Source organism: Neoarius graeffei, chromosome 6 (assembly GCF_027579695.1).
Source record: "Neoarius graeffei isolate fNeoGra1 chromosome 6, fNeoGra1.pri, whole genome shotgun sequence".
Taxonomy (NCBI): domain Eukaryota; kingdom Metazoa; phylum Chordata; class Actinopteri; order Siluriformes; family Ariidae; genus Neoarius; species Neoarius graeffei.
Genome location: NC_083574.1, coordinates 91,166,265 through 91,192,259, shown reverse-complemented (window position 1 = coordinate 91,192,259; position 25,995 = coordinate 91,166,265). Strand labels below are relative to the sequence as shown.

At 44.7% G+C, this 25,995-nt stretch overlaps 1 protein-coding gene across 1 annotated transcript; it reads right to left on the bottom strand.

The window, feature by feature from the left end:
* Window positions 1-234: 234 nt before the first annotated feature.
* On the bottom strand, window positions 235-18,088 carry LOC132888390 (extracellular calcium-sensing receptor-like). Its single transcript, XM_060924443.1, has 8 exons — window positions 17,857-18,088; window positions 16,505-16,557; window positions 8,380-8,516; window positions 7,981-8,269; window positions 7,082-7,897; window positions 6,769-6,990; window positions 6,557-6,680; window positions 235-1,145 (listed from the first exon to the last, which is right to left on the bottom strand). The coding sequence occupies exons 1-8, from the start codon at window positions 18,086-18,088 to the stop codon at window positions 235-237; spliced, it is 2,784 nt and encodes a 927-aa protein (XP_060780426.1).
* Window positions 18,089-25,995: the final 7,907 nt, after the last annotated feature.

The following is a 25,995-nucleotide window of genomic DNA, read 5'->3' as shown; positions in this document are numbered from 1 at the left end:
CATCATGGAACTAATGTTTCAATTCAGAATGAGCAACTGTATAATTGTTTCCATTACTTACATAAGCTCACATAAATGGTCAAAAGTGTTCATCTTGTTTTTGAAAATTCTGAGAAAAAATGATTGAATTAAGATGTAATGCAAATGTAAAAACAAAAAGTTCTCCAATACATTTCTGTATCATAATTTACCGAAATGGATTTTTTATGATTTTACACTTTCAGGGACATACATTTAAGTAACTTTTGGATTTTTCCCCATTACATGTTTTCTTGTGTTTCTTTCTGGTTTGATTAAAATTATATAACACTTTGGTGCAAAAATGCATAAAAGTAGGCCAAAGGCAGATGACAAAATTGCAAATATTTCTACAGCTACTGTATACTTTCCAGGAGAGCTGACATAAGCTGGAATAAAGGTGATCCAAACTGCACAGAATATAAGCATACTAAATGTGATGAATTTGGCTTCATTAAAATTATCAGGCAGCTTTCTGGCTAAAAAGGCTAGGACCAAACAAATAACAGCAAGAAAACCAATGTATCCTAGAACTGCACAAAATGCAACATCTGAACCTGTGTTACATTCTAAAATTATTTTTTTACTGTGTTGCTCAGACACTTTACCAGGGAATGGTGGTGCAACACATAGCCAAATAATACAAGTAACTATTTGAACTGCAGTGCATGAACACACAATCAACCTTTGTTGAAGTGGCCCAAACTTTCCTGCCACATTGTTCCCAGGTAATGTTGCTCTGAAGACAGTTACCACAACTATAGTTTTCCCCAAGATACAGGAAATGCAGAGGGCAAAGGCGATACCAAATGCTATATGACGCAACATGCAGGACCAAACTGTAGGCTCGCCAATGAACGTGAGAGGACAGAGGAAGCAAAATATAAGGGAAAGAAGTAAAAGTAAGCTCAGCTCTGAATTATTTGCTTTTACTATTGGTGTGTCTCTAAAGTGTATGAATACCACCATAGTAGAAAATGTTAAACAGGCACCAAATAATGACACCATTATTAGAACAATCCCCATTGTTTCTGTGTACGAAAGAAACTCTATTTTTTTCATGATGCAGCTGTCTTTTCTTTCATTAGACCAGTACTCTTCAGGGCAGGTGATGCAATCTGCTGCTCCTAAAAAAGAAGAGGAATGTTTTGAAATGCTTGATACTTCATATGCATTATTTAGGCCATATTAATTCGGTATTAATTAACCTTGTGGCAGTGGGGGCGTGGCCGAGCATTAGTCTGTGAATGGAGGGCAGAGTCAGGGAAGGTGAGTGGTCATGTCACTACACCTGTTATCAATTAACATGTGTTTGTGTGTCTCCTTCAGTGACTGTGCCCGATAAAAGGAGAGTGAGAAGGGGAGGACGGCGCTGAGGGCTTGCTACTAGCTTGTGTGTGTATCTGTGAGAGAGAGTCTAAGTTGTGTGTTGTAAAGCAGCAATAAAGGAAAGAATCAAATCATAAACAACCACCTGCCATGCTTCTGTGCTCCACTCACACCAGAGTCTCGCTACAGTGGTGCCAAAACCTGAGAAGATTGCAGAAGGAAACAGCCCCATGGAGTCCTTGCCATTTAAGGAGCTGATCCATGCCCTTGCCACAGCCCAGCAGAACCAGCACCAAGTGCTGGTCACCCACCAGAAGGAGCAGGAACAACGGTTCGAAGCCTTGGTGCTGGCCCAACAGGAGGACTGCCAGGTGTTCCGGCACCTGCTCGGCGGGGCCCACGACTGCCACTGGAGCGGACCCTCCCCACCTCACCTTCACGAAGATGGGTCCACACGATGACCAGGAAGCCTTCCTCGTGCTCTTTGAGCAGGCAGCAGAGGCGTGGCATTGGCCAGTGGACCAGGGCATGGCACGCCTCCTTCCCCTGCTGATGGGCAAGGCGCAACTGGCTGTGCTGCAGCTTCCCACCGACAGCCAGCTCATGTACGCGGACCTTCGAACAGCCATCCTCCAGCATGTCGGCTGCTCCCCAGAGCAACAACGGCAGTGCTTCGGATCGCTGCGCTTGGAGGAGGTCGGCTGGCCGTTTGGGCAGCAACTCTGGGACGCCTGCCGGCGGTGACTGAGGGCAGACGACCGTGACACCGAGAGAATGATCAACCTGGTGACACTGGAGCAATTCGTCACGCGACTTCTGGAAGGAACGGCGGAGTGGGTCCAGTGTCATCGCTCGGCATTGGTGGACCAGGCAATCGAGTTGGCAGAGGACCACATGGCAGCAGTTCCGACAGCAGGATGGCATGTCTCATCTTCTCCTCTCTCTTCTCCCTCTCTCTCTCCTTCGGTTTCCCATCCTCGCCCCATTCCCCCACCGCGGAGGCGGGGGCTGGCTCCCCCCCAGCCAGCCCGGCGCACCCATAGTGTCCTCCCATTTCCCCCTTCCTTGTCTGTGTCTCCTTCCCCTCAGGTGAGTGATGCCCATAACACTGGTGCAGAGGGAGAGCCTGGGCCAGTGTGCTGGTGCTGCGGGGAGCTGGGACATCTCCAACATCAGTGCTCTGCAATGGAGGTGGGCGTGGTGGTCCGGGTCCCCGACATGCCAGAAACCACCCTCGATTGGGCCAGAGCATATTGAATACCGGTAAGTGTCCAAGGGGATATGTATCAGGCTTTGGTGGATTCCAGCTATAACCAGACCTCAATCCACCAAAGCCTGGTGCAAGGTGAGGCATTGGGGAGAGCACGAATGGTGAAGGTGTTGTGTGTGCACGGGGATGTTCACAATTACCCTTTGGTGTCCATCCACATTCTATTTCTAGGGGAAAAATATAGTGTAAAGGCAGCAGTTAATCCTCGTCTCACCCACTTGCTAATTTTGGGGACTGATTGCCTGGGGTTTAAGGAATTAATGATGCACATAGTGAAGAGTGGGTCCTGCCATAATTCAGCTAGGGAAAGTCCCGGAGTAGCGTTGGCGGGAGAAGCTGTCACAGAGCCGCCTACATCAGGGCGATACGCAGAGTAAGGAGTGCCCTGCCCCTCCTCCCTCTCTCAGGGATTCCCTTGGGGAGTTCCTGTTAGAGCAGTCGTGTGACGGGACTCTGTGGCATGCATTTGACCAAGTGAGAGTAATCGATGGTCAAATTCTCCAGCCAAATGCGATGCTGGCCTTCCCCTACTTTACTATTATTAAGGATATGTTACACTGAGTGTAACATATCCTTACACTGGACACTCAAACTGGCGAAGAGATAACACAGTTATTAATTCCAGAGAGCCGCTGGGAATTCATATTCCAAGCAGCTCACTTTAATCCCATGGCCAGACACTTGGGGCAGGATAAGACACTAGCCTGAATAATGGCCCGGTTCTATTGGCCAGGGATTCACGGGGATGTCCATCAGTGGTGTGCAGTGTGCCGTGAATGCCAATTAATAAATCCCGCGGCCATTCTAAAAGTGCCTTTGTGCCCTCTCCTTTTAATCGAGACCCCGTTTGAAAGAGTTGGGATGTATCTCGTCAGGCCATTAGATTGGTCAGCACGGGGATATTGCTTTATTTTAGTCCTGGTAGACTATGCAACGTGATATCCGGAAGCAGTGCCTCTCCACAATATCTCAGCATGCTGTATAGCAGAAGCACTCTTCCACTTTATCTCCCAGGTCGGGATTCCGAAAGAAATCCTGACAGACCAAGGCACTACATTCATGTCATGCACACTGTGCGAGCTGTATGGGTTACTGAGGATTAAGCCTATTCTCACCAGCGTCTATCACCCACAAATGGATGGCTTAGTAGAATGGTTCAATCGAACTCTCAAAAATATAATTCGGAAGTTCGTAAGCAAAGATGCATGTAATTGGGATAAGTGGCTCGAGCCCCTGTTATTTGCAGTACGAGATGTCCCGCAAGCTTCCACAGGGTTTTCACCATTTGAATTGTTATATGGGCATAAGCCACGTGGCATTTTGGATGTGCTACCTGAAAATTGGGAGAAGGGACCTTCACCTAGTAAAAATGAAATTCAATACATTCTTGACCTGCATGACAAACTCCACACACTCACGCACTTAACCCAGGAGAATTTGCAGCAGGCGCAAGAATGTCAAGTCCAACTGTATGACAGGGGCACACGCCTTAGGGAGGTCACACCAGGTGACAAAGTACTTGTGTTACTGCCCACATCGAGCTCCAAATTGGTTGCCAAGTGGCAAGGACCCTTTGAGGTCACACAGCGAGTCAGGGACGTCGACTATGAGGTGAGGCGAATGGACAGGGGTGGGGCATTGCAAGTTTACCACCTCAATCTATTAAAACGTTGGAATGAGGAGGTCCCCATGGTGTTGGTGTCAGTAATTCCAGAGAAGGTGGAGCTGGGGCCAGAGGTTCAAAAAAGAAAATTGATATCGCCCACCACTCCGGTCCTCTGTGGAGACCACCTCTCCCCGACCCAGCTCACGGAGGTAGGCCAGTTGCAGAAAGAATTTTCCAACATGTTTTTGCCCCTGCCCGGCCACACCCACCTCATAGAACACCACATTGAGATGCCCCCGGGGGTGGTAGTGCGTAGCTGCCCTTACCGTCTGCCTGAACACAAAATAAAGGTGGCCCGGGATGAACTTGAAGCCATGCTTGAAGTGGGCATAATCAAGGAGACCCACAGCGACTGAAGCAGCCCAGTGGTCCTGGTCCCCAAGACCGATGGCTCGGTCTGGTTCTGTGTGGACTATAGGAAAGTCAACGCGGTGTCTAAATTTGACACATACCCAATGCCTTGCATTGACGAGTTGCTCGATCGATTAGGCACTGCTCATTTTTATTCGATGCTGGATTTAACAAAGGGATATTGGCAGATCTGGCGGCACGGTGGTGTAGTGGTTAGCGCTGTCGCCTCACAGCAAGAAGGTCCTGGGTTCGAGCCCCGTGGCCGGCGAGGGCCTTTCTGTGTGGAGTTTGCATGTTCTCCCCGTGTCCGCGTGGGTTTCCTCCGGGTGCTCCGGTTTCCCCCACAGTCCAAAGACATGCAGGTTAGGTTAACTGGTGACTCTAAATTGACCGTAGGTGTGAATGTGAGTGTGAATGGTTGTCTGTGTCTATGTGTCAGCCCTGTGATGACCTGGCGACTTGTCCAGGGTGTACCCCGCCTCTCGCCCGTAGTCAGCTGGGATAGGCTCCAGCTTGCCTGCGACCCTGTAGAAGGATAAAGCGGCTAGAGATAATGAGATGAGATAATGAGATATTGGCAGATCCCCTTGACACCTCTGTCCTGAGAGAAAACGGCCTTTTCCACACCATTTGGCTTACACCAATTTGTCACAATTCCTTTTGCACTGTTTGGGGCACCCGCTACATTCCATCGGCTTATGGACAGGGTCCTCCGCCCCCACGCCACCTATGCAGCCGCGTATCTGGATGACATTATCATCTATAGTAATGACTGGCCGCAGCACCTTGAACACTTTAGGGCCATCCTAAAGCTGCTGAGGCGGGCAGGTCTCACAGCCAACCCAAAGAAATGTGCAATTGGGCAGGTGGAAGTGTGGTATCTGGGGTTCCACTTAGGCCATGGGCAGGTGCATCCCCAAATTAATAAGATGGCAGTGATTGCGACCTGCCCAAGGCCCAAGACCAAAAAGGGGGTGAGACAGTTCCTGGGGCTGACTGGCTACTATCGGAAGTTCATACCTAATTATTCGGACGTCACCAGCCTGCTGACTGATCTCACTAAAAACGGAGCACCAGATCTGGTCCAGTGGATGGAGCAATGCCAACAGGCTTTCTCTAAGGTAAAGGCTGCACTGTGTGTGGGGCCACTGTTACACTCCTCTGACTTTTCTCTCCCCTTTATTTTGCAGACAGACGCATCAGACAGAGGGCTGGGGGCTGTTCTGTCCCAGGAGGTGGAGGGGGAGAAGTGTCCCATGCTGTACATTAGCCGGAAGCTGTCAATGCGGGAAGGCAGATACAGCACGATTGAAAAAGAATGCCTAGCCATCAAGTGGGCAGTCCTCGCCCTCCAGTACTACCTGCTGGGGCACCCTTTCACCCTCTGTTCAGACCACGCGCCCCTCCAGTGGCTCCACCGCATGAAGGATGCCAACGCGCAGATCACCTGTTGGTATCTTGCACTCCAGCCATTTAAATTCGAGGTGGTCCACAGGCCGGGGGCACAGATGGTGGTGGCGGACTTCCTCTCCTGTCAAGGGGGGGGGAGGGGGAGTCGGCTTCAGGCTGGACAACTCCCCGGCCTGAGTCGGGCGGTGGGGGTATGTGGCAGTGGGGGCGTGTCCAAGCGGCAGTCTGTGAATGGAGGGCAGAGTCAGGGAAGGTGAGTGGTCATGTCACTACACCTGTTATCAATTAACGTGTGTTTGTGTGTCTCCTTCAGTGACTGCGCCCGATAAAAGGAGAGTGAGAAGGGGAGGACAGTGCCGAGGGCTTGCTACTAGCCTGTGTGTGTATGTGTATGCCTTTGAGAAAGAGTCTAAGTTGTGTGCTGTAAAGCAGCAATAAAGGAATGAATCAAATTGCAAACAACCACCTGCCATGCTTCTGTGCTCCACCCACACCACAGTCTCGCTACAAACCTGTTGTATTTGATATAGAGCCATCAGCACATGGGATACAGTCAAAACAGCACGGAGGCAATCCTTTGATTTGTGCTTTCCTTGTGCCTTGTGGACAGATTTCTGAGCAAACAGCTCTTGGTGTCTGAGACAGTAGAGCAGATTAGAGCTGTTAGATGACTAATGGAATTAAAGAAAACTAAACTGTGCTTTTAATTATATGCTTATACTACCAATTTTCCTGTTCTCCAGACAATCCTGTCTTCATTAATCACAAGTTCATATTTTCCATTTGCAGAGGTCCTGAAATGGCCAACTGCAATATGATTCACTTTTCCTTCTCTCAGCTGCCAGTTTATAATTTCATATGAAGCAGGGGGGTCTCCCTTCTTGTCGAAGAATACCACCTCTCCAAATGTATCCACAAAATTAACTTTTTTTAACTCTTCACTTACCTGGGAAACAAAAAGTACAATATAGCTATAGAGAGGTTAAAAATGATGATAACGCCTTTAAAATAAATGTGAATAAAAATGCTTAACTCACCAGTTTTGGGGTTATCTGTAACACAGAACGACACAGTTTTGAGACATCTCTCTCAGGCTTTTCACAAAATATCACATGGTGTAATGCATGTGCAATTGCATACACTGCTTGATAGACATTATATGCCACTCTAAGCTGAGTGACATCAAAGAATTTGTTTGTATAATTCACTGTTTCTGCTCCTGAGCATATTTTTGTGTGATTTTGTAAACCATTTACTGAAGATGGAGGCCTACAGCCCACAACTGTTTCCCAGAAATCACTGAGAAAACTAGACCCTGATGCATAATAAGGGCTGATATCCTTGAGAACTGGTCCCAGTTTAGGTATGGCCATCTTTCGAACCACAAATCCTATTGTTCCTCCAAAGGATTGGAACATTTCTGGAGTGGATGGTCTGTCTGCAGTTATCCAGGCTTCACTTGCAATCCACTGTATTCCTGTAATGTTCTGTTTTACCACTTCTCTCATTAAAGGATAGAGATCTCCCTCTGGCACAAATGCAAGAATTACTTTGACAGTTGAATGTTTTATCAGTTCCACAACTTCAAGAATTTTACTTTGGGGATATGTACGCAGAACTGTGCCAACAAATGAAATGCAAACACCAAGCGCCTGCACTTCTTTTGAGAATGCTGATATCCCATTTTGTCCATAATCATTGTCAGATTGTATAACTCCAATCCATGTCCATCCAAACCGTTTGACAAGGAAAGCCAAAGCTTTTGTCTGGTAATAGTCGCTTGGTATTGTTCGAAAAAATGTAGGATATTTATTTTTGTCACTTAAACATGCACATGTTGAAAAGTAACTCACCTATTCATACACAAAAATAGTTTATAAACACAACTACATTTTCACATTTAAAATATTTTTAAAATTAGTATACTTGTTATTACCACTGGTACTCTGAATGGTCCAAGTGCCCCAGCCACAACTAATGACTGGGTAGATCCTGATTCAGCTACAACAGCTGAGAGGGGAGGTGGAAAACATTGCGAGGAAGTTTTACTTTTCCCTGACATGCTCACCAGAGTGAGGGCTGCTCGCAAAACATTAGTAGGAGAAGCACAAGAATCTAAAATTTTATACCCTAAAGTGATGTTAGGAAGCAAATTATCATCTCTATTTATTTCTTCAATTGCAAATATCATGGTTCTAGTCCAGCGAAATGCTCGTAAGTCAAATCTGTAATGAATGATGGAGTAGAAAAAACAAGTACATGAAGTAAAACAATAAATTAGCACTGAACTATATTCCCCTTCATTTACAACATGGGTATTTTTTTTTAAACTCACCCTTTACATTCAGCTTCAGGAGGTTTGTTTTCAAATGAAGCAAGTATATTCTGCTGTTTGTTAAATATCGGAAAAATTCCACCTATCATAATGTCTCCTTCCTTAAACATATCTCGCATGTCAAACTTACCCAACAGCTGGCATGCAAACAATTTTCGTGTAAAGAACATCAAACACATACACAATATATTAAGCTTACTCATGGCTGAAAGATCAGGATGAGTGCTTCTTGTTTTAAATACTGCCTTATATATGTCATGAATGCCATAGGCTGGTGCTTATCATAGGTGTCATTTGAAAAATATTTCCCTAGAGTAGGAAGGAAAACAGAGGGTTTAGAGGTCAGCATAGGGTTCAGACAGTTAATTTCTCATGCATTGTAGAGCATTCAGAAAGTGAAAAGTATCACAACAGTACAAAGTCCTGTGCATTTTCTTTGAAGTCTTGAAGCTGTCAGATACAACATAAAATTAGCCAGTTAAGGGCTGGAGTTTTAAGTGCTACTTGTGTATTCTATGCATTAGCACATAAGCCTGAAACAAAACCTGTATTTTCATATTATATTGAAATGCACATCAGGTATCAACAGATGCTGTAAAGAAAACAAATATGTTTATAAAGATGTTTAGAAAGGGATGACAAATGATAAAGTAAATGAAATTTCAAAATTTTATTGGTATAAAAAGCTTTTTGTGAGTTGATTATCTTCTCCCTCCCCTTACATCTCCATATAATTTAATATACATATGTATTAGCAAAGGTTTATGATTACTACTATGCTTAACTAAATGTACTGCTTGAGAGTGAAAATTTTAGGTGTACATGTCAGTATGTTTTCTGTTTCAAGCAGTTGTGTCACATCCAGGAACTGCCAGGGTGCAAGCTACTGAAGGAGGAAACATCAGGACACAGTTTTCTGCAGATGAAGTATGTTAGGATGAGGAAGAGGATATGCAGTGACAAACAGACTAACCCTAAGTGGAAACTAATGATAATAAAGGAGACAGCATGCTGGAAGAACATGCCTCACAAGCATGATGCACATTAGAAATAGATGGGCTATCAAGTTAGAATCCTGATGCCACAGCCATCCATGGCAGGAGTCCAAGAGCACAAAATTGGCCATGCTTTTTGGTTGGGAGGGGTGGAATATATCATCTCCCTTGTCAGTCACAACAGCACTAGCCAATTGCAGGCATCTATGTGAATGATGAAATGCAGTGTTTCACACTGTCCTGTGATACAGCATGAGCAGCAATTCAGAAAAGGTGTGCTGGCTTCATATGTCTTGGAGGAAACATGTGATAGCCTTCTTCTTCCCTGGCTGGTAGCTGTTATATGATAGGGATTAGAGATGGTTGAAGGGTGGGAATTGGCCAAGACCAAATTAGGGGAAAAAAAAGGCAAAAAAAAGATGGCCTGGGCTAACAATAAAACTTCTTCACCAGTTCCAATAAGATAAGATTATTTATTGTCATTTAAGCAATAGATTATTATTTTCAATTGATACTATAAAAATGAATGGTTTAAAGATTGAAGAAGTTTGCAGATTGTGTCACCAACCAAACATGTTGCATACAGTGTTATTTTGAGGACAAACAACCACCTCCGACTACAACATCTCAAAGGGCAATGTGAACTTATATTTAAACACTGGAAACTGAAATAAATAACTCCGACCTCAAATCAGAAAAAGTTGGGACAGTAATTTGACATTGAAATTTAAACTGAAAACAATGATTTGTAAATAATCTTTGACCTGTATTGCACTCAAAGCAATACAACAGTACATTATTTGATGGTTTACTTAATGAATTTTATTTATTTATTTATTTATTTATTCAAAATTAACACATTTTGACTTTGATTCTTGGAACACATTTCAAAAAAGTTGGGACAGTAAAGTATTTACCACTTTATAATGTTGTCTTTTCTTCTCACAACACTTAAAGTATGTTTTGGGGACTGAAGACACTGAGCGATAAAGCATTTTGGGTGTTATTTTGTCAATTTCTTCCTGCAAACAGGTCTTAAGGCGTGCAACAGTACGGGTCATCGTTGTCACATTTTTCCTTTCAAAATTTGCCACACATTCTCTTTTGGGAACAGATCAGAACTGCAGACAGGCCAGTCCAGCACCCGCACCCTCTTTTTCCACAGTCATGGTTAGTACTGTTGGCTCACAGCAAGAAGGTTCTGGGTTCAAGCCCAGCAGCTGACGGGGGCTTTTCTGTGTGGATTTTGCATGTTCTCCCTGTGTCTGCATGGGTTTCCTCCTGGTGCTCCAGTTTCCCCCAAAATCCAAAGATATGCGATTTGGTTAACATGGGAGCGGCCTTAGGCTGAAGTGCCCTTGAGCAAGGCACCTAACCCCCAACTGCTCCCCGGGAGCTGTTAGCATGGCTGCAGACTGCTCTGGGTATGTGTGTGTGCTCATTGCTCATGTGTGTGTGTGTAATATATATATATATATATATATATATATATATATATATATATATATATGTCCTCAAAAAATTTGCATATTGTGATAAAGTTCATTATTTTCTGTAATGTACTCATAAACATTAGACTTTAACATATTTTAGATTCATTACACACAACTGAAGTAGATCAAGCCTTTTATTGTTTTAATATTGATGATTTTGGCAAAAAAGTAAAGGAAAACCAAAAATCCCTATGTCAAAAAATTAGCATATTTCATCTGACCAATAAAAAAAGTGTTTTTAATACAAAAAAAGTCAACCTTCAAATAATTATGTTCAGTTATGCACTCAGTACTTGGTCGGGAATCCTTTGGCAGAAATGACTGCTTCAATGCGACGTGGCATGGAGGCGATCAGCCTGTGGCACTGCTGAGGTGTTATGGAGGCCCAGGATGCTTCGATAGCGGCCTTAAGCTCATCCACAGTGTTGGGTCTGGTGTCTCTCAACTTCCTCTTCACAATACCCCACAGATTCTTTATGGGGTTGAGGTCAGGAGAGTTGGCAGGCCAATTGAGCACAGTAATACCATGGTCAGTAAACCATTTACCAGTGGTTTTGGCACTGTGAGCAGGTGCCAGGTCGTGCTGAAAAATGAAATCTTCATCTCCATAAAGCTTTTCAGCAGATGGAAGCATGAAGTGCTCCAAAATCTCCTGATAGCTAGCTGCATTGACCCTGCCTTTGATAAAACACAGTGGACTAACACCAGCAGATGACATGACACCCCAAATCATCACAGACTGTGGAAACTTCACACTGGGCTTCAAACACCTTGGATTCTGTGGCTCTCCACTCTTCCTCCAGACTCTAGAACCGTGATTTCCAAAGTAAATGCAAAATGTACTTTCATCTGAAAAGAGGACTTTGGACCACTGAGCAACAGTCCATTTCTTTCTCTCCTTAGCCCAGATAAGACACTTCTGACATTGTCTCTGGCTCAGGAGTAGCTTGATATTAGGAATGCGAAAGTTGTATCCCCTTTCTTGAAGATGTCTGTTCGTGATGGGTCTTGATACACTGACACCAGCCTCAGTCCACTCCTTGTGAAGCTCTCCCAAGTTCTTGAATCAACTTTTCTTGACAATCCTCTCAAGACTGCGGCCATCCCTGTTGCTTGTGCACCTTTTCCAGCCACCCTTTTCAGCAATGACCTTTTGTGGCTTACCCTCCTTGTGGAGGGCATCAGTGATCATCTTCTGGACAACAGTCAAGTCAGCAGTCGTCCCCATGATTGTGGTTGTGTGTACTGAACTAGACCGAGAGATACACTGTGTTCATACTGTTTTACTCAAACTCGAAATGAAATATTCTAATATTTTGAGTTGTTTTTTTTTTAATGTTTTTGTACTGTATGCCATACTGATTAAAATTAAAATAGAAAAATGCTTGAAACATTTTAGTTTATGTGTAATGAGTCTATAATATATAACATTTTCACTTTCTTAAATAACTGATGGAAAATATTGAACTTTATCACAATATGCTAATTTTTTTAGAAGGACCTGTATATATATGTGTGTGTGTGTGTGTGTGTGTGTGTGTGTGTGTGTGTGTGTGTGTGTGTGAGATCACTGCTTCAGGTAGGTTAAATGCAGAGAGGAATTTCACAAGTGTACATGTGATAAAGTTCCTCTTCTTCTTCTAAAAAATGCATTTGGAATGTGGTTTTTGTATTGTCTCGTTGAAATATTCATGGGCATCCCTTGAAAAGATGTCTTGAAGACAGCATATGTTGCTCCAAAATCTCAATGTACTTTTCTGCATTAATGCTGCCATCACAGAAATGTAAGTTACCTTTGCCAATGGCACTGACCTAATCCCATATCAGCCTAAGCATGCTATATCACACTAGTGTTGCATGAGTGTAGCACGATGCCTGCATAGCCAGTGGGTACCTTTGTCAATAACAACAGCTGTGCCTGGACATGACATGGGGACACATGAAAGGGAGGAAGAGCTTCATTGAATCTGTACAGAAAGATAAAAGTTCCACTTAAACTTCACAACCACATGATAAGAGACTATTTTTCATTTGATCAAACAAACTCGTCAATTGTACAGAACCTTCAAGCTTCAGAGTTGAGGTCACCAGCTATATTTTATAGAGACTAGCACACATACAAAGACACACAAATGTGTTGACATATCTTGTTTTGCAAATTACAGGTGACTAATTATAGGACATCCTTATGTCACTGATTTACATGACTAAAAGAATACCCTGACAGTGGGTATTTACTGTATACTATATATGAAATAAATGTCCCATTCCAGGTGAATTTTGGCCCAAAACCAAGGGTCCCAGATCTTTTTTTTTTGTTAATATGTTTTTATTGCTTTAACACAAGACACACACATACACACAGCACCAAACAGCAATGCATAATGTAAAAGAAAAACAAACAAAACAAAATTAAGGGGGGGGGGGTATGTAATTTTATTTTTTATTGTTTACTGTTTTGCCTTTACCTCTGTAAAGCACATTGAACTGCCACTGTGTATGAAATTGCACTACATAAATAAACTTGCCTTGCCTTGCCTTGCTCTAGCAATATCATAATTATTTTTCTGTGATAGTTCCATTTGCTGAATTTCTTTTTCTAGGGCACTGATTTTCTTCTTACGGTCCGTGGCTAATTTGGAGGAATATGATATACAGCTGACTCTGATTGCACATTTTGTAGTCTCCCACAGAGTGTGAGGATTTACATCAGGTGATTTGTTTAGGGAGATAAATTCATCCAGATCTTTCCTAATATGCTCTAGAAAACTTTCATCCTGTAGAAGGTATACATTAAAGTGCCAACGCTTAAAACACACAGAGGAGTAGGGTTTAGATAAGGTGATTTTGACCGGAGAATGATCAGAAATGAGCATGGGTAGGATTTCAGTATTCAAAACAGACTCTAGTAAGGCAGCTGAAATGAAACTGTAATCAATTCTAGAAAATGCTTTATGGCATGAAGAGAAAAATGTGTAATCCCTTGCACTAGGATTCCTGATACGCCAGCCATCCACTACATTTAAGTCCTTCATGAAGTCTGTAATGCAGTTAGATGAAAAAAGCTGGTTGGAAGTAGGTGGAGTAGAGTTGGACCTATCCAGGATATCGATTGTTAAACTGAGATCACCACCTACAGTAAGATTATAGGAACATTTAATGGTAGAAGTCTGGCTTTGACATCATCAAAAAACTGTGGCTCAAAGATATTTGGGGCATATATGGAGACTAGACAATATTTAATAGAATTTAAAGGAATCAAAGCAAAACAAAATCGACCATCAGAATCATTACCTAGCTCATCTACATGCAGATTCAATTTTCTATCAGTTAACAGTAGAACACCCTTTGTTTTATTTGGGGCACAAGAAAAAGAAAGGATTTTATAAAACTTATTTTGAAATCTATGAACATCCTGTTTTCTTAAATGTGTTTCCTGCAAAATTGCAAAGTATATTCTTTTTTTACATAGAAAATCAAGGCACCTAACCCTCTTAACAGGCTCATTAACTCCCTGCACATTCCAAGAAGTCAAATTGTAGTCATCAATCATTAACTCTTATGACCATACATGGTGGTAGGTTGGAAAAATGAAATATTACTTGAGATGCATGCACAGTATGGTAGAAACAAGAGTACACTGTGTGGAAAAAAAATAAAATTACATAAAATGTAGCCAAATAAAAACTTAACGTAATGAAAAAATAAGCACAAGCCTCCCCAGACTTGAAGCATTGCTTTTAAACAAGAACGTTGCTAGTCCGCCAGGGAAAAATGCTAACATCCCTGCGAGGTCTAGCTAGAACAAAAATAATCACCATTCCTTGGATTCGAGCTAAGACAGTCTTGCAGAACCACATTCAATTTGGATATTCTAACACGAGTCATTATTTATGAAAGAACTGACCTGACGAGAACACTAATGGAAAAACTACATTAATCAATCAAGGTTTAAGAAACCATAGCATAAGTATTAACAGCATAGCATAGTCAGGTCACTAACCAGTATACTAGCAGATCTTAAGTTTGATAAGGAGAGGCTATTGAAATCAAATGTCTTTAACATAGTGTTGAGCCTCTTCGGGAGAAGAGAAGATGTGCGTGTTGTTCGAGTCAATTGTTACCTTCAAGTTGGCAGGGTAGAGAAGGAAAAACTGGATACCTTTCTGTTTGAGCGAAGCAATGCAGGATGAGAAAGCTTTGCATTTCAGGACAGTTGCATTGGAGTAGTCAGCAAATGGCATGAGCTGGGACTGACCATGTTGTATCTTCACGCCCGCTTGTCTGTATGCCTTCATGATAGCCTGGCGATCGTTGTACCTCAGAAGTTTGAAGATGAGGGTTCTGGGCTTGCTTGATGAATTTTCACCTTTACTGTAGAGCCGATGAGCTCGTTCAATTTTGATGATCCCTCAACCAGCCAGAGAAGGGAACCAGATTGGTAGCTGGCGTTGTAGGAAGGCAACGGCGCCCCCCCCATTCTCTAAAAGGTTAACAAGGTGCAGGTTATTTTGGCGATTTCGGTCTTCCAACTCCGCCACGCAGGACTGTAACTTAGCAATTGCAGAAGTAGCTTCCCTAACTTGTAGCCTGTCCTGTCGCTGAGCAGCCTGCATGATGTCAGTACATTTGTTCAAAGTCATTAGGGAAGGATTCATTGCCGAGACCTCAGTCTCCACATTGGAGAGTTTCTTCTGAAAAGCATCCATATTGCCCAGTATAGCTTTAACATCCAAAGAAAGTTTGCGTAGAGTCCCCCTCATTTCATATATTAGTGTAGCTAAGACAGTGCCCTCAGCTACACTAACGTTAGCCTCCAAGATGGAATCCTCATGCTGAAAGGGCTGTTTCTTGGCTTTCTTCTTTGCCGATTTAGATAACGGGGAGGGGGTAAAGGGGCATAAATCTTCAGCTGTTCTCTTCTCTGCTGACTCCATTTAGATTATTAACAAATAAAACTGCCATAAAAACACTTTTGACTCTGTTTGATGAATAAAATACCAAAGGTGGCTTCGCAAGTTCAAGTTTAAGTGGCCATCTTAGCTGGAGCCCAAACGGAAGCCAGGGTCCCAGATCTTTAAAACATTTGGCAATCTTTCATTTTGTTGTTATTGGTTATCAGATAATGAATAAGCTATATCAGTAAACCTGAGTGTGTGTGTGTGTGTGAGAGCAGTGTTGTGTTTATATATATTTTTTCTTTTTGCTCTTTTCAGCATGTTTCCACCCCCCAAGAAAAAAGAACACATTCAGTTAAGTGTGGCGGCATGAGACGTGATATAAAAAGAGGGTTAGATAAGGCAGTATAAAGTTGAGATTGCCAGACCATGCCACCCTGGGAATTTCACCCAGGGAAATACTGTAGTTTAAATTGTAAAAAAAAAAAAAACACACAACAAAAGGGGGAGGCACTCAGGTCCGTCAGCAAAGCGGCATAGACAGTTCCAACACAAAAATATACTTTTTATTAATTACATAATACTTTAAAAAGGATAAAATCTCTCTCACTCAAGGGAGGGGACCAATCAGGGCTGAGACTTATGGGGAGGGGCTGTCCAAAGAAAAAGAGGACCCCAGGAACACCACACATTAAACTAAAAATAAAGCAACATCAACTCAAAAGTGCAAAACACACACAAAAAAAGGGACACCACCACCAGGACACCAATCCACCACCAAAGACTCAGCACCTGAATGGGAAGAGATGAGAGGCACAGGTTAAAAATCTGGAAAAATAAAACAAAATTAATAACACCCCAAAAATAAATAAATAAATAAATAAATAAATAAAGGAACTAGCAATGAAATACTAAATCAAATAATTAATCAAATGTACAAAATTGAATGAAATACAAAATCAATAACTTAAATAAACACATTACATAATGCCAGTTATAACAAATAATAAATACACAAAACAAATACACTAATAACAAAGGGACAACAACAACAACAAAAAGATAAACCATACTGCCCCTCTCTCTCTCACACACACACACACACACACACACACACACACACACACACACACACACACACAGTTAAAATGTGGCTGCCCTGATCACAGAACAGGAAAGGGAAACAGCGTTGCTAAGCCACAACAAGCACCAACAGCAACGCTGAACAAGTGAAGCTGCGCAAATAGCGCAGGGTGAAACAGGCATGAAGCAAAGGTGAAGCAAAGCAACACAAGACAAAGCAAAGCAACACAAGACAAAGCAAAGCAAAACGTCAGTGGGTTTTCGGGTTAGCCGGCGCAGTGCCGCTGCTAGGCAATCCTTATTCTATAATGATAAAACGGACATGAGAAATGCACAAATGGCTGGAGGAGAAAGCCAAAGCCACTGTACTACCTACCGATCAGGCCATTCCAAACAATGCAGTGTAAAGCGGAGAGATTGACGCTACACGAGCATCACCAGCAACAAAACAGTGAGTGCACAGGAGCAGTGAGCAGCATGCAGCCAGCAGCAACACCCAAGCAAGCCTCTATGACACAAAAATAACCAGAATGAGCACTGGATGGACGACGTGGGAGAGAACACGGCTGTTAGCAGCAGCTTATCTGTACCACAGGAACGTGGACGCAGAAGTAGACGACATCAGGACGTGATGTGCTCAGCCTCTGGCCAGTGAAAGACAGGTGCTCTCAGCCCGCCTTTATATGGCAATTTGCCGCAGTGATTGGCTTAAATCAGCACCCAGCTGAAAGTAACTATAGCCAGTCACCACATACTGCCACAATCTGCCCCCAACAATTGAATCGTTGTCCCAATGATGAAACAACCAAGAAACCAACCATTAATTCCAAGGCCTAAACAGTGCAACAACTGCATTAGACACAGGGTCAGGAAGATTAACAGCTCCTCGTTCAGCCTGCCCTGCAGGCTGTGGGAGGTGATGAATGTTGGAGTGATGACCTGCCGTTGACCTAGTGGTCCGATGGACAGCAGCTTCCTCCAAAACAGAGAGAGAAGAAGAAGAAGTACCTGCCACTGGGTCCACAACCGAAGGTGGCACAATGGAGATGGAGTCAGGTGATGGAACCAGCTGCTGAGGAGTGGTTTGAGCCACTACTTCGGCCTGAACAGGAGCAGGCAATGGGTTCTCAGGTACCAAGACAAACGAATCACCATCATCAGATGTCTCTTCCTCTGACTGAGGCTGCTCAGGAGGAGGTGGAGAAACAACAGCGGTATCACCTGGAGAACCAACCCCCATGACAACCTTCAACAGAGATCGATGGACCTGCCTGGCTCTAGTTCAGTCATTCCTGGGGCAATGGTGTAAACCAATCCACCTTCCCTCGGTGCCTTTAAGACACAATACATGACCAAGGCCCACTGATCCTGGATCTTGTGGTGCCCCTGTACACCAAGGTCTCACAACCACACCAACTGGCCCTCCTTCAAGGGAACATCTCAGACATGTTGGTCATGGTTTTTCTTATGCCGCTCTACAGCAGCCCTCAACCTGTCATGAGCTCCCTCGAACGCCATCTGTAAGCAAGCCTGGTGCTCCTGAACTCACTCATGCACATAACAGCCAAAAAAATCCTGAACTCTACCTAACAGGAAGTCAACTGGGAGCCTCGGCTCCTGACCCAACATCAGAAGGAACAGAGACTCACTGGTTACCTGATGCAGGATGGAATTATAGGCATAGAGGACCTGGGGCAAACAGGAGCTCCAGTCATGCTTCCGGGACATAGGCAAGGTACGCAACAGATCATGAAGTGTTCTATTAAAACGCTCACATTGGCCATTCCTGGAGGGATGGTATGGTGTGGTGTGAGATTTCTCAATGCCATATAAACCACAAAGCTGTTGAACCAGGGAGCTCTCGAAGCACTGTCCCTGGTCTGAGTGGACCCGGGCTGGAATACCAAACCTCAAAAACCACTCAGTAACCAGGACTCGAGCTATGGTAGCAGCTCGCTGATCATAGGTGGGGACAGCCCATGTGTACTTACTGAAGACATCCATCATAATCAGGACAACTTCCAACCCATTACGGCTGGGCTCAAGAACTGTAAAATCAATGGCCAAGATCTCGTTAGGCCGAGAAGCCAACAGATGTCCCATGAAGCTATGAGTGGCTGGTTGGCTTACCTTGGCCACCTGGCACCTTTCGCATGCCTGGCACCACTGTGTCACCTCAGCCAACATGCCTGGCCAGTCACAACACTGGCGTAGCAACTCCAAGGTCCTTTCGACCCCCTGATGACCATGCCCCTGATGGACCTCAGTCAGCACCTTGATTTTTAATGCTGCAGGCAACAACAACTGAAAAACAACCATAGCTCCATCAGACCTAAAAACCTGGCAATACAAAATGCCCTTTCTCTCAACCAGCCGATCCCACTGGCGAAGCAAGACCAAGGCTGCCTGTGATACCTGCTTCTGCTCCTCTCTATCTGGACACTGTTTGCGTGTCCAGAAGACTATCACTTCCAAGATAACTGGATCAGTGTGTTGGAGTGTGGCAAGATCAGATGGAGGATGATGGGGCAAGGCTGCAAGAACAGCTTGTGTCACATCTACCTTGTCCAGCTGCAGGGCCTGCTGCAAGGGTTGAGGGAATGGAGTGCCACGGACCATGGCATGCATGTCCAGTGCCGCAGGGGGGTGCTGACGAGACAAAGCATCAGCATTCTTATTAATCCGGCCCGAAAGGTACTTAATCTCAAAATCAAAGCAAGCCAGTTGGGCTGCCCAACGCTGTTCCGTGGCTCCAAGCTTGGCAGATGATAGGTGACTCAGTGGGTTATTGTCAGTATAAACAACACATTTGTAACCCAACAGGTACTCCCTGAACTTTTCAGTGATCGCCCACTTGAGCGCCAAAAACTCCAACTTCATGGAGCTGTAGTTGTTCATATTGCGCTCAGTAGGCCTCAAACCGTGACTCACATACGCGATGGGCCTAACCCTACCATTCTGTTTTTGGGACAATACAGCCCCAAGACCACCATAGCTGGCATCCACCTCCAAAATAAAGGGAAGGGAAAAGTCTGCATATGCTAGTACAGGTGCAGAGGTGAGACAGGCTTTCAAAGTCTCAAAGCTATGGTGACACTCTGCTGTCCAATGGCCAGAGACTGCATGATCTTCCTGCTTAGACTTCAGGCCTGACAGCTCTGCCACCAGCTTATGCAGAAGTGCAGCCAATTTTGCAAAACCCTCTACAAAGTGGCGGTAATAGCTGGCAAACCCGAGAAACAAGTACAGCTCGGAGACGGTGGTAGGAGATGGCCAATGGGAGACCGCATTGACCTTGCTGGGATCTGTGGAAACACCTTGGTTGGAGATCATGTGTCCTAAGTAATGCACTTCCTGCTGGAAGAAGGCGCACTTGCTAAGCTTCACCTTCAGCCCTTCATGCTGCAAACGCCCCAGCACCACACCCAACCTCTCCAGATGTTGCTCTATGGTAGAGGAGAAGACCACAATGTCATCTAGGTAAAGCAGCAGCGATTGGCACTGCTGATTGCCAAAAATCCGTTGCATCAACCTTTGGAAGGTGCTGGAAGCGTTGCAAAGCCCGAAGGGCATGCGGTTCCACTCAAACAAATCCAAAGGGAGTACAAAAGGCCATCTTGGCCTGATCAGAGTCTGCCATGGGGACCTGATTGTACCCACTAGCCAGGTCCAAGGTGGAAAACCAGCAAGCTCCAGTCAGGGCATCTAAGGACTCATCAATCCGGGTCAATGGAAAGGCATCCTTCCTGGTTTTGCTATTCAGGAGCCTGTAATCCACGCACATCCGGAGACTGCCATCCTTCTTTTTAACTAAAACAATTGGAGAGGCATAAGGGCTGCTACTCTCCCTGATGACCTGCACACTGAGCAGCTGGTTAATGTGGTCTTTAACAACCTCATACTCTGATGGGGGAATCCAGCGATACTGTTGCTGCACAGGGACATCATCCAGGAGCAGGATCTCATGAGAGATCAGGTCAGTACAACCCAGGTCCCTGTCATGGACTGAAAAGATGGACCCATACTGACCCAAAAGCACTCTCACCTTGTCCTGTGCTTCTGCTGGCAAATGATCCAACTCTAAGTCTATTATCTGTTCCTGCACTGGTGGGGACACAGACTGAGAAGCCACTGTAGCCACCACAGGTGGTACCTCAGTCACACCAGCAGGTAGACTCACCACCCATACCTCCTCTACGGTCCCAACAACTGCATGGGGATACAGCAGCACATCCAATGACCCTACATTCACAATAGGAATGTAGGCTGTGCCCCATACCACTGGTACCAGGGCAGGAGAAACAAGCAGGCCAGCAGGCAAGCCAGAGTCTAAAGACTCGAACAGCACAGTAGCACCAGAGTACTGCTCCGAGCACGTGGCCACAACGATTTTCATCATGCCACCTGGGATATGACAAGCCTTTTTACCATGAACCTTGACATTCCCTGCTCCCCGATCAGCTGTAACACTGACTTCATAGCACCTTTGGAGGACCTGTGTCACAAGCTTGGGAGCCTCAGATACCACTGGCAGGTTAAACAACACCAAGCCATGCTCCCCAAAGAGTTCCCCATAACACCTACGAATGATGTTCATCCCTAAAACCCCAGGAACCTGTGAAGACATGCCACCAGGGAGGTCTTTAACAACCAAGATTCCACAAGCGGGCAATAACTTACCACAGAGCTCCACATCCAACTCTAAATAACCAATATAAGGGATGGCCAAGCCATTGGCTGCTCTAAGCTGCAGCCAGTGACATAATTTGAGCTGCTCTTGACCCCAGGGCTCAAACTGCTGGCGAAAGAGAGACTCTATGATTGTCGACACCATCGACCCTGTATCCATCAAACATGAGACCACAACCCGTCCCATACTCACACTTAAATAAGGGCAAGATGACATGAGCTTTGATGCTTCCACATCACCTGCACCTAAACCTGAGCCAGTAACTGCCCCCTCTGAACTGTGGCTCTGCAGCTCGGCAGGTGCCAGTTTCCCAGCCCCTGGGTGGAGGGGAAGGGCCTATTTGGCTGAGTCTGGGTGCAAGGAGGAGCACGAGCTCCATCACACTCCCTAGCAATATGACCCGGTTGCTGACACTGTCTACACACTATGGGACCACGAAAAACTGTTCGGCTATGCGGCTGAAAGCCCTGCAGAAGGGAAATGCTGTGAGTCAGTTGATTTAACTGCTCCTGCTGTAACTTGAGCATTTCTCTCATATCATGCAGCTCAGAGGCTTGAGAAGGACCAATGCCTACCTGGCAACTGCCCTGGACCACACACTGAGCACCAAGGACAGAAGGGATGGAGTAACTGCAACCCCAACACCTCCAGGTAAGCCCTCTCGTTCCCACCTGATTGCCTCACTTCTAGCCTCCAGCAATGTAGCAGTAGGCTGCCGGCACACAAACTGCTTCAACTCCTGACAAAGTGACCCATCCAGCACATGCTCCACAAACTGGTCACATAACAAGACCTCCGCATTGGGTATGCCACCAGGTGCATGGTGCTTAACAGAAGTCATAAGGCCCATCAACACCAATGAAAACTCTAGTAGAGTCTCTCCCTCATGCTGCTGATGGGAGAAAAAGGCCTCCTGTAATGCTACATATGACTCTGTACACCCATACAGCTCCTGCAACACCTCAATGATCTTATCTGGATCTGCACGCACTTCACCAGGTCGGTACTTAATCTCTTCATATGCCTCACCCTCTAGATGGTCATATAAAAAGAACGCCTGATCAAAGGCAGACAAGTAACGTGCTCTCATACAGGCTTGCGCCTCCTCCAGCCACTCGGCCAACGCCATGCCTGACCTTCCCCTAAAAATTGGACATTTCCTGTCTCTGGGAACAAAAAACAGTCTCTCTGTTAAGGGAGCACTGGTGGTGGAAGGAGCAGCAGGTATGAGGGGAACTGAGGGCGCTGTACTAGGGCCAGGCACGGCCGCAACCTGTTCCTGTCTTAGCCTCTCGTTGTCCGCTCTTAACTGAGCGACTAAATCTCTCAGTTCCTCCATCTCTGCCTCCATCCCTAAACCTAACTACAACTCTCCCTACCGTGACAGAGACAAGGAAAAGGGGGAGGAAGGGGCTCGTTGCAGGTCCACAAAACCAATTGCTGCTTTACCTCGAAAGAAAAAAAAAAACACAAATCAAACAAATCAGTGAAGACAACCACACCACAAACAACAACAAAAAACACAACAAATGTAAAAAAGAACATATGTCTCTGCTTTCCAATTGCAAATCCTGCTGACTACGCCAGATTGTGGTGGCATGAGACATGATATAAAGAGGGTTAGATAAGGCAGTATAAAGTTGAGATTGCCAGACCATGCCACCCTGGGAATTTCACCCAGGGAAATAGTTTAAATTGTAAAAAAACAAACAAACAAAAAAAACACAACAAAAGGGGGAGGCACTCAGGTCCGTCAGCAAAGCGGCATAGACATAGTTCCAACACAAAAAGATACTTTTTATTAATTACAGAATACTTTAAAAAGGGGTGGCATGGTGGTGTAGTGGTTAGCGCTGTCGCCTCACAGCAAGAAGGTCCTGGGTTCGAGCCCCGGGGCCAGCGAGGGCCTTTCTGTGTGGAGTTTGCATGTTCTCTCCGTGTCCGCGTGGGTTTCCTCCGGGTGCTCCGGTTTCCCCCACAGTCCAAAGACATGCAGGTTAGGTTGACTGGTGACTCTAAATTGACCGTAGGTGTGAATGTGAGTGTGACTGGTTGTCTGTGTCTATGTGTCAGCCCTGTGATGACCTGGCGACTTGTCCAGGGTGTACCCCGCCTTTCACCCATAGTCAGCTGGGATAGGCTCCAGCTTGCCTGCGACCCTGTAGAAGGATAAAGCGGCTAGAGATAATGAGATGAGATGAGACTTTAAAAAGGATAAAATCTATCTCACTCAAGGGAGGGGACCAATCAAGGCTGAGACTTATGGGGAGGGGCTGTCCAAAGAAAAAGAGGACCCCAGGAACACCACACATTAAACTAAAAATAAAGCAACATCAACTCAAAAGTGCAAAACACACACATAAAAAGGGACACCACCACCAGGACACCATTCCACCACCAAAGACTCAGCACCTGAATGGGAAGAGATGAGAGGCACAGGTTAAAAATCAGGAAAAATAAAACAAAACTAATAACCCCCCAAAAAAAATTAAAAAAAGGAACTAACAATGAAATACTAAATCAAATAATTAATCCAAATGTACAAAATCGAATGAAATACAAAATCAATAACTTAAATAAACACATTACATAATGCCAATTATAACAAAGAATGAATACACAAAACAAATACACAAATAACAAAGGGACAAAAAAAAGATTAACCACGCTGCCCCTCCCACACACACACACACACACACATACACGGTTAAAATGTGGCTGCCCTGATCACAGAACGGGAAAGGGAAATGGCGTTGCTAAGCCACAACAAGTACCAACAGCAACGCCGAACAAGCAAAGCTGCGCAAACAGTGCAGGGCAAAGCAGACACGAAGCAAAGGCGAAGTAAAGCAACACAAGACAAAGCAAAACAAAGCAAAGCAACACAAGACAAAGCAAAGCAAAACAGCAGTGGGTTCTCGGGTTAGCCGGCGCAGTGCCGCTGCTAGGCAGTCCTTATTCTATAATGATAAAACAGACATGAGAAATGCACAAATGGCTGGAGGAGAAAGCCAAAGCCACTGTACTACCTACCGATCAGGCCATTCCAAACAATGCAGCGTAAAGCGGGGAGATTGATGCTACACAAGCATCACCAGCAACAAAACAGTGAGTGCACAGGAGCAATGAGCAGCGTGCAGCCAGCAGCAACACCCAAGTGAGCCTCTATGACACAAAAATAACCAGAATGAGCACTGGATGGATGACGTGGGAGAGAACACAGCTGTTAGCGGCAGCTTACCTGTACCACAGGAACGTGGACGAGGAACTGGATGACATCAGGATGTGACGTGCTCAGCCTCTGGCCAGTGAAAGACAGGTGCTCTCAGCCCGCCTTTATATGGCAGTTTGCGGCAGTGATTGGCTGAAATCAGCACCCAGCTGAAAGTCACTACAGCCAATCACCGCATACTGCCACATAAGCACACCTGACCCACAGGCTCAGTGGGATGCTGCCAGGGATACTGTTTCTCAACCAGTGCTTAATATCTCTTTGACTTTCAGCAGCTCATTCCAAAACAGACAGGGTATAAATGAGTGTCCTGTTAATCACATACAGGAGTTCCTCCCAAACAACCAGTTTTTGATACTATGGGTGAATCTTTATGCAATTGTTATGCGAGGTTAGTGTGACCAGGCAGGGACAAAAACCTATGAGAAAAAAATCTGTTTGCCATTAGACAACCTCTGCTTTCTAGGACAAGGAAACATAGTCTCTACTGGGGACCAGCATAGATTGAGATGCACTTTTTCAGTTTGCTTCCAGTCCCAACTCCTCCCTCTCAGGAGCCACCATTGTCAAATCAACAGGAACCACCTTGCTTGGTGGCTTCATGAGATTGAGATGGTATATGTGCAGTATGTTGCTCTATCTGGTCATAGTTGAATTCCTCAATATGCTGTGTGACTTTAAATGGGCTTTGCCTCTTGGCAGGTAACAAGGACTTCAATGTGGTTGGTAAAACAAACTCTTGATTTCTTGATGAACTCACACAGTTAAGTGACCCTGTTATGTATCCAAGATTAATGTTCCTGTGCCTGCAACATTTTTTTTCCCTGTGGTAGGTATTGAAAAAAAATAATTACAACCCCGATTCCAAAAAAGTTGGGACAAAGTACAAATTGTAAAAAAAAAAACACGGAATGCAATAATTTACAAATCTCAAAAACTGATATTGTATTCACAAGAGAACATAGACAACATATCAAATGTCAAAAGTGAGACATTTTGAAATTTCATGCCAAATATTGGCTCATTTGAAATTTCATGACAGCAAAACACATCTCAAAAAAGTTGGGACGGGGCAATAAGAGGCTGGAAAAGTTAAAGGTACTAAAAAGGAACAGCTGGAGGACCAAATTGCAACTCATTAGGTCAATTGGCAATAGGTCATTAACATGACTGGGTATAAAAAGAGCATCTTGGAGTGGCAGCAGCTCTCAGAAGTAAAGATGGG

Bases quoted from the DNA above. Each gene is read 5' to 3' on its own strand.
- LOC132888390 (XM_060924443.1), bottom strand. From the start codon at position 18,088: ATGGGGGTTGGTTCTCCAGGTGATACCGCTGTTGTTTCTCCACCTCCT. The intron at 8,270-8,379 runs GTGAGTTTAAAA...CATTCATTACAG, and splicing joins CCTGAAGCTGAATGTAAAGG to ATTTGACTTACGAGCATTTC. The intron at 1,146-6,556 runs GTTTGTAGCGAG...CTTCTTTTTTAG, and splicing joins CTCTATATCAAATACAACAG to GAGCAGCAGATTGCATCACC.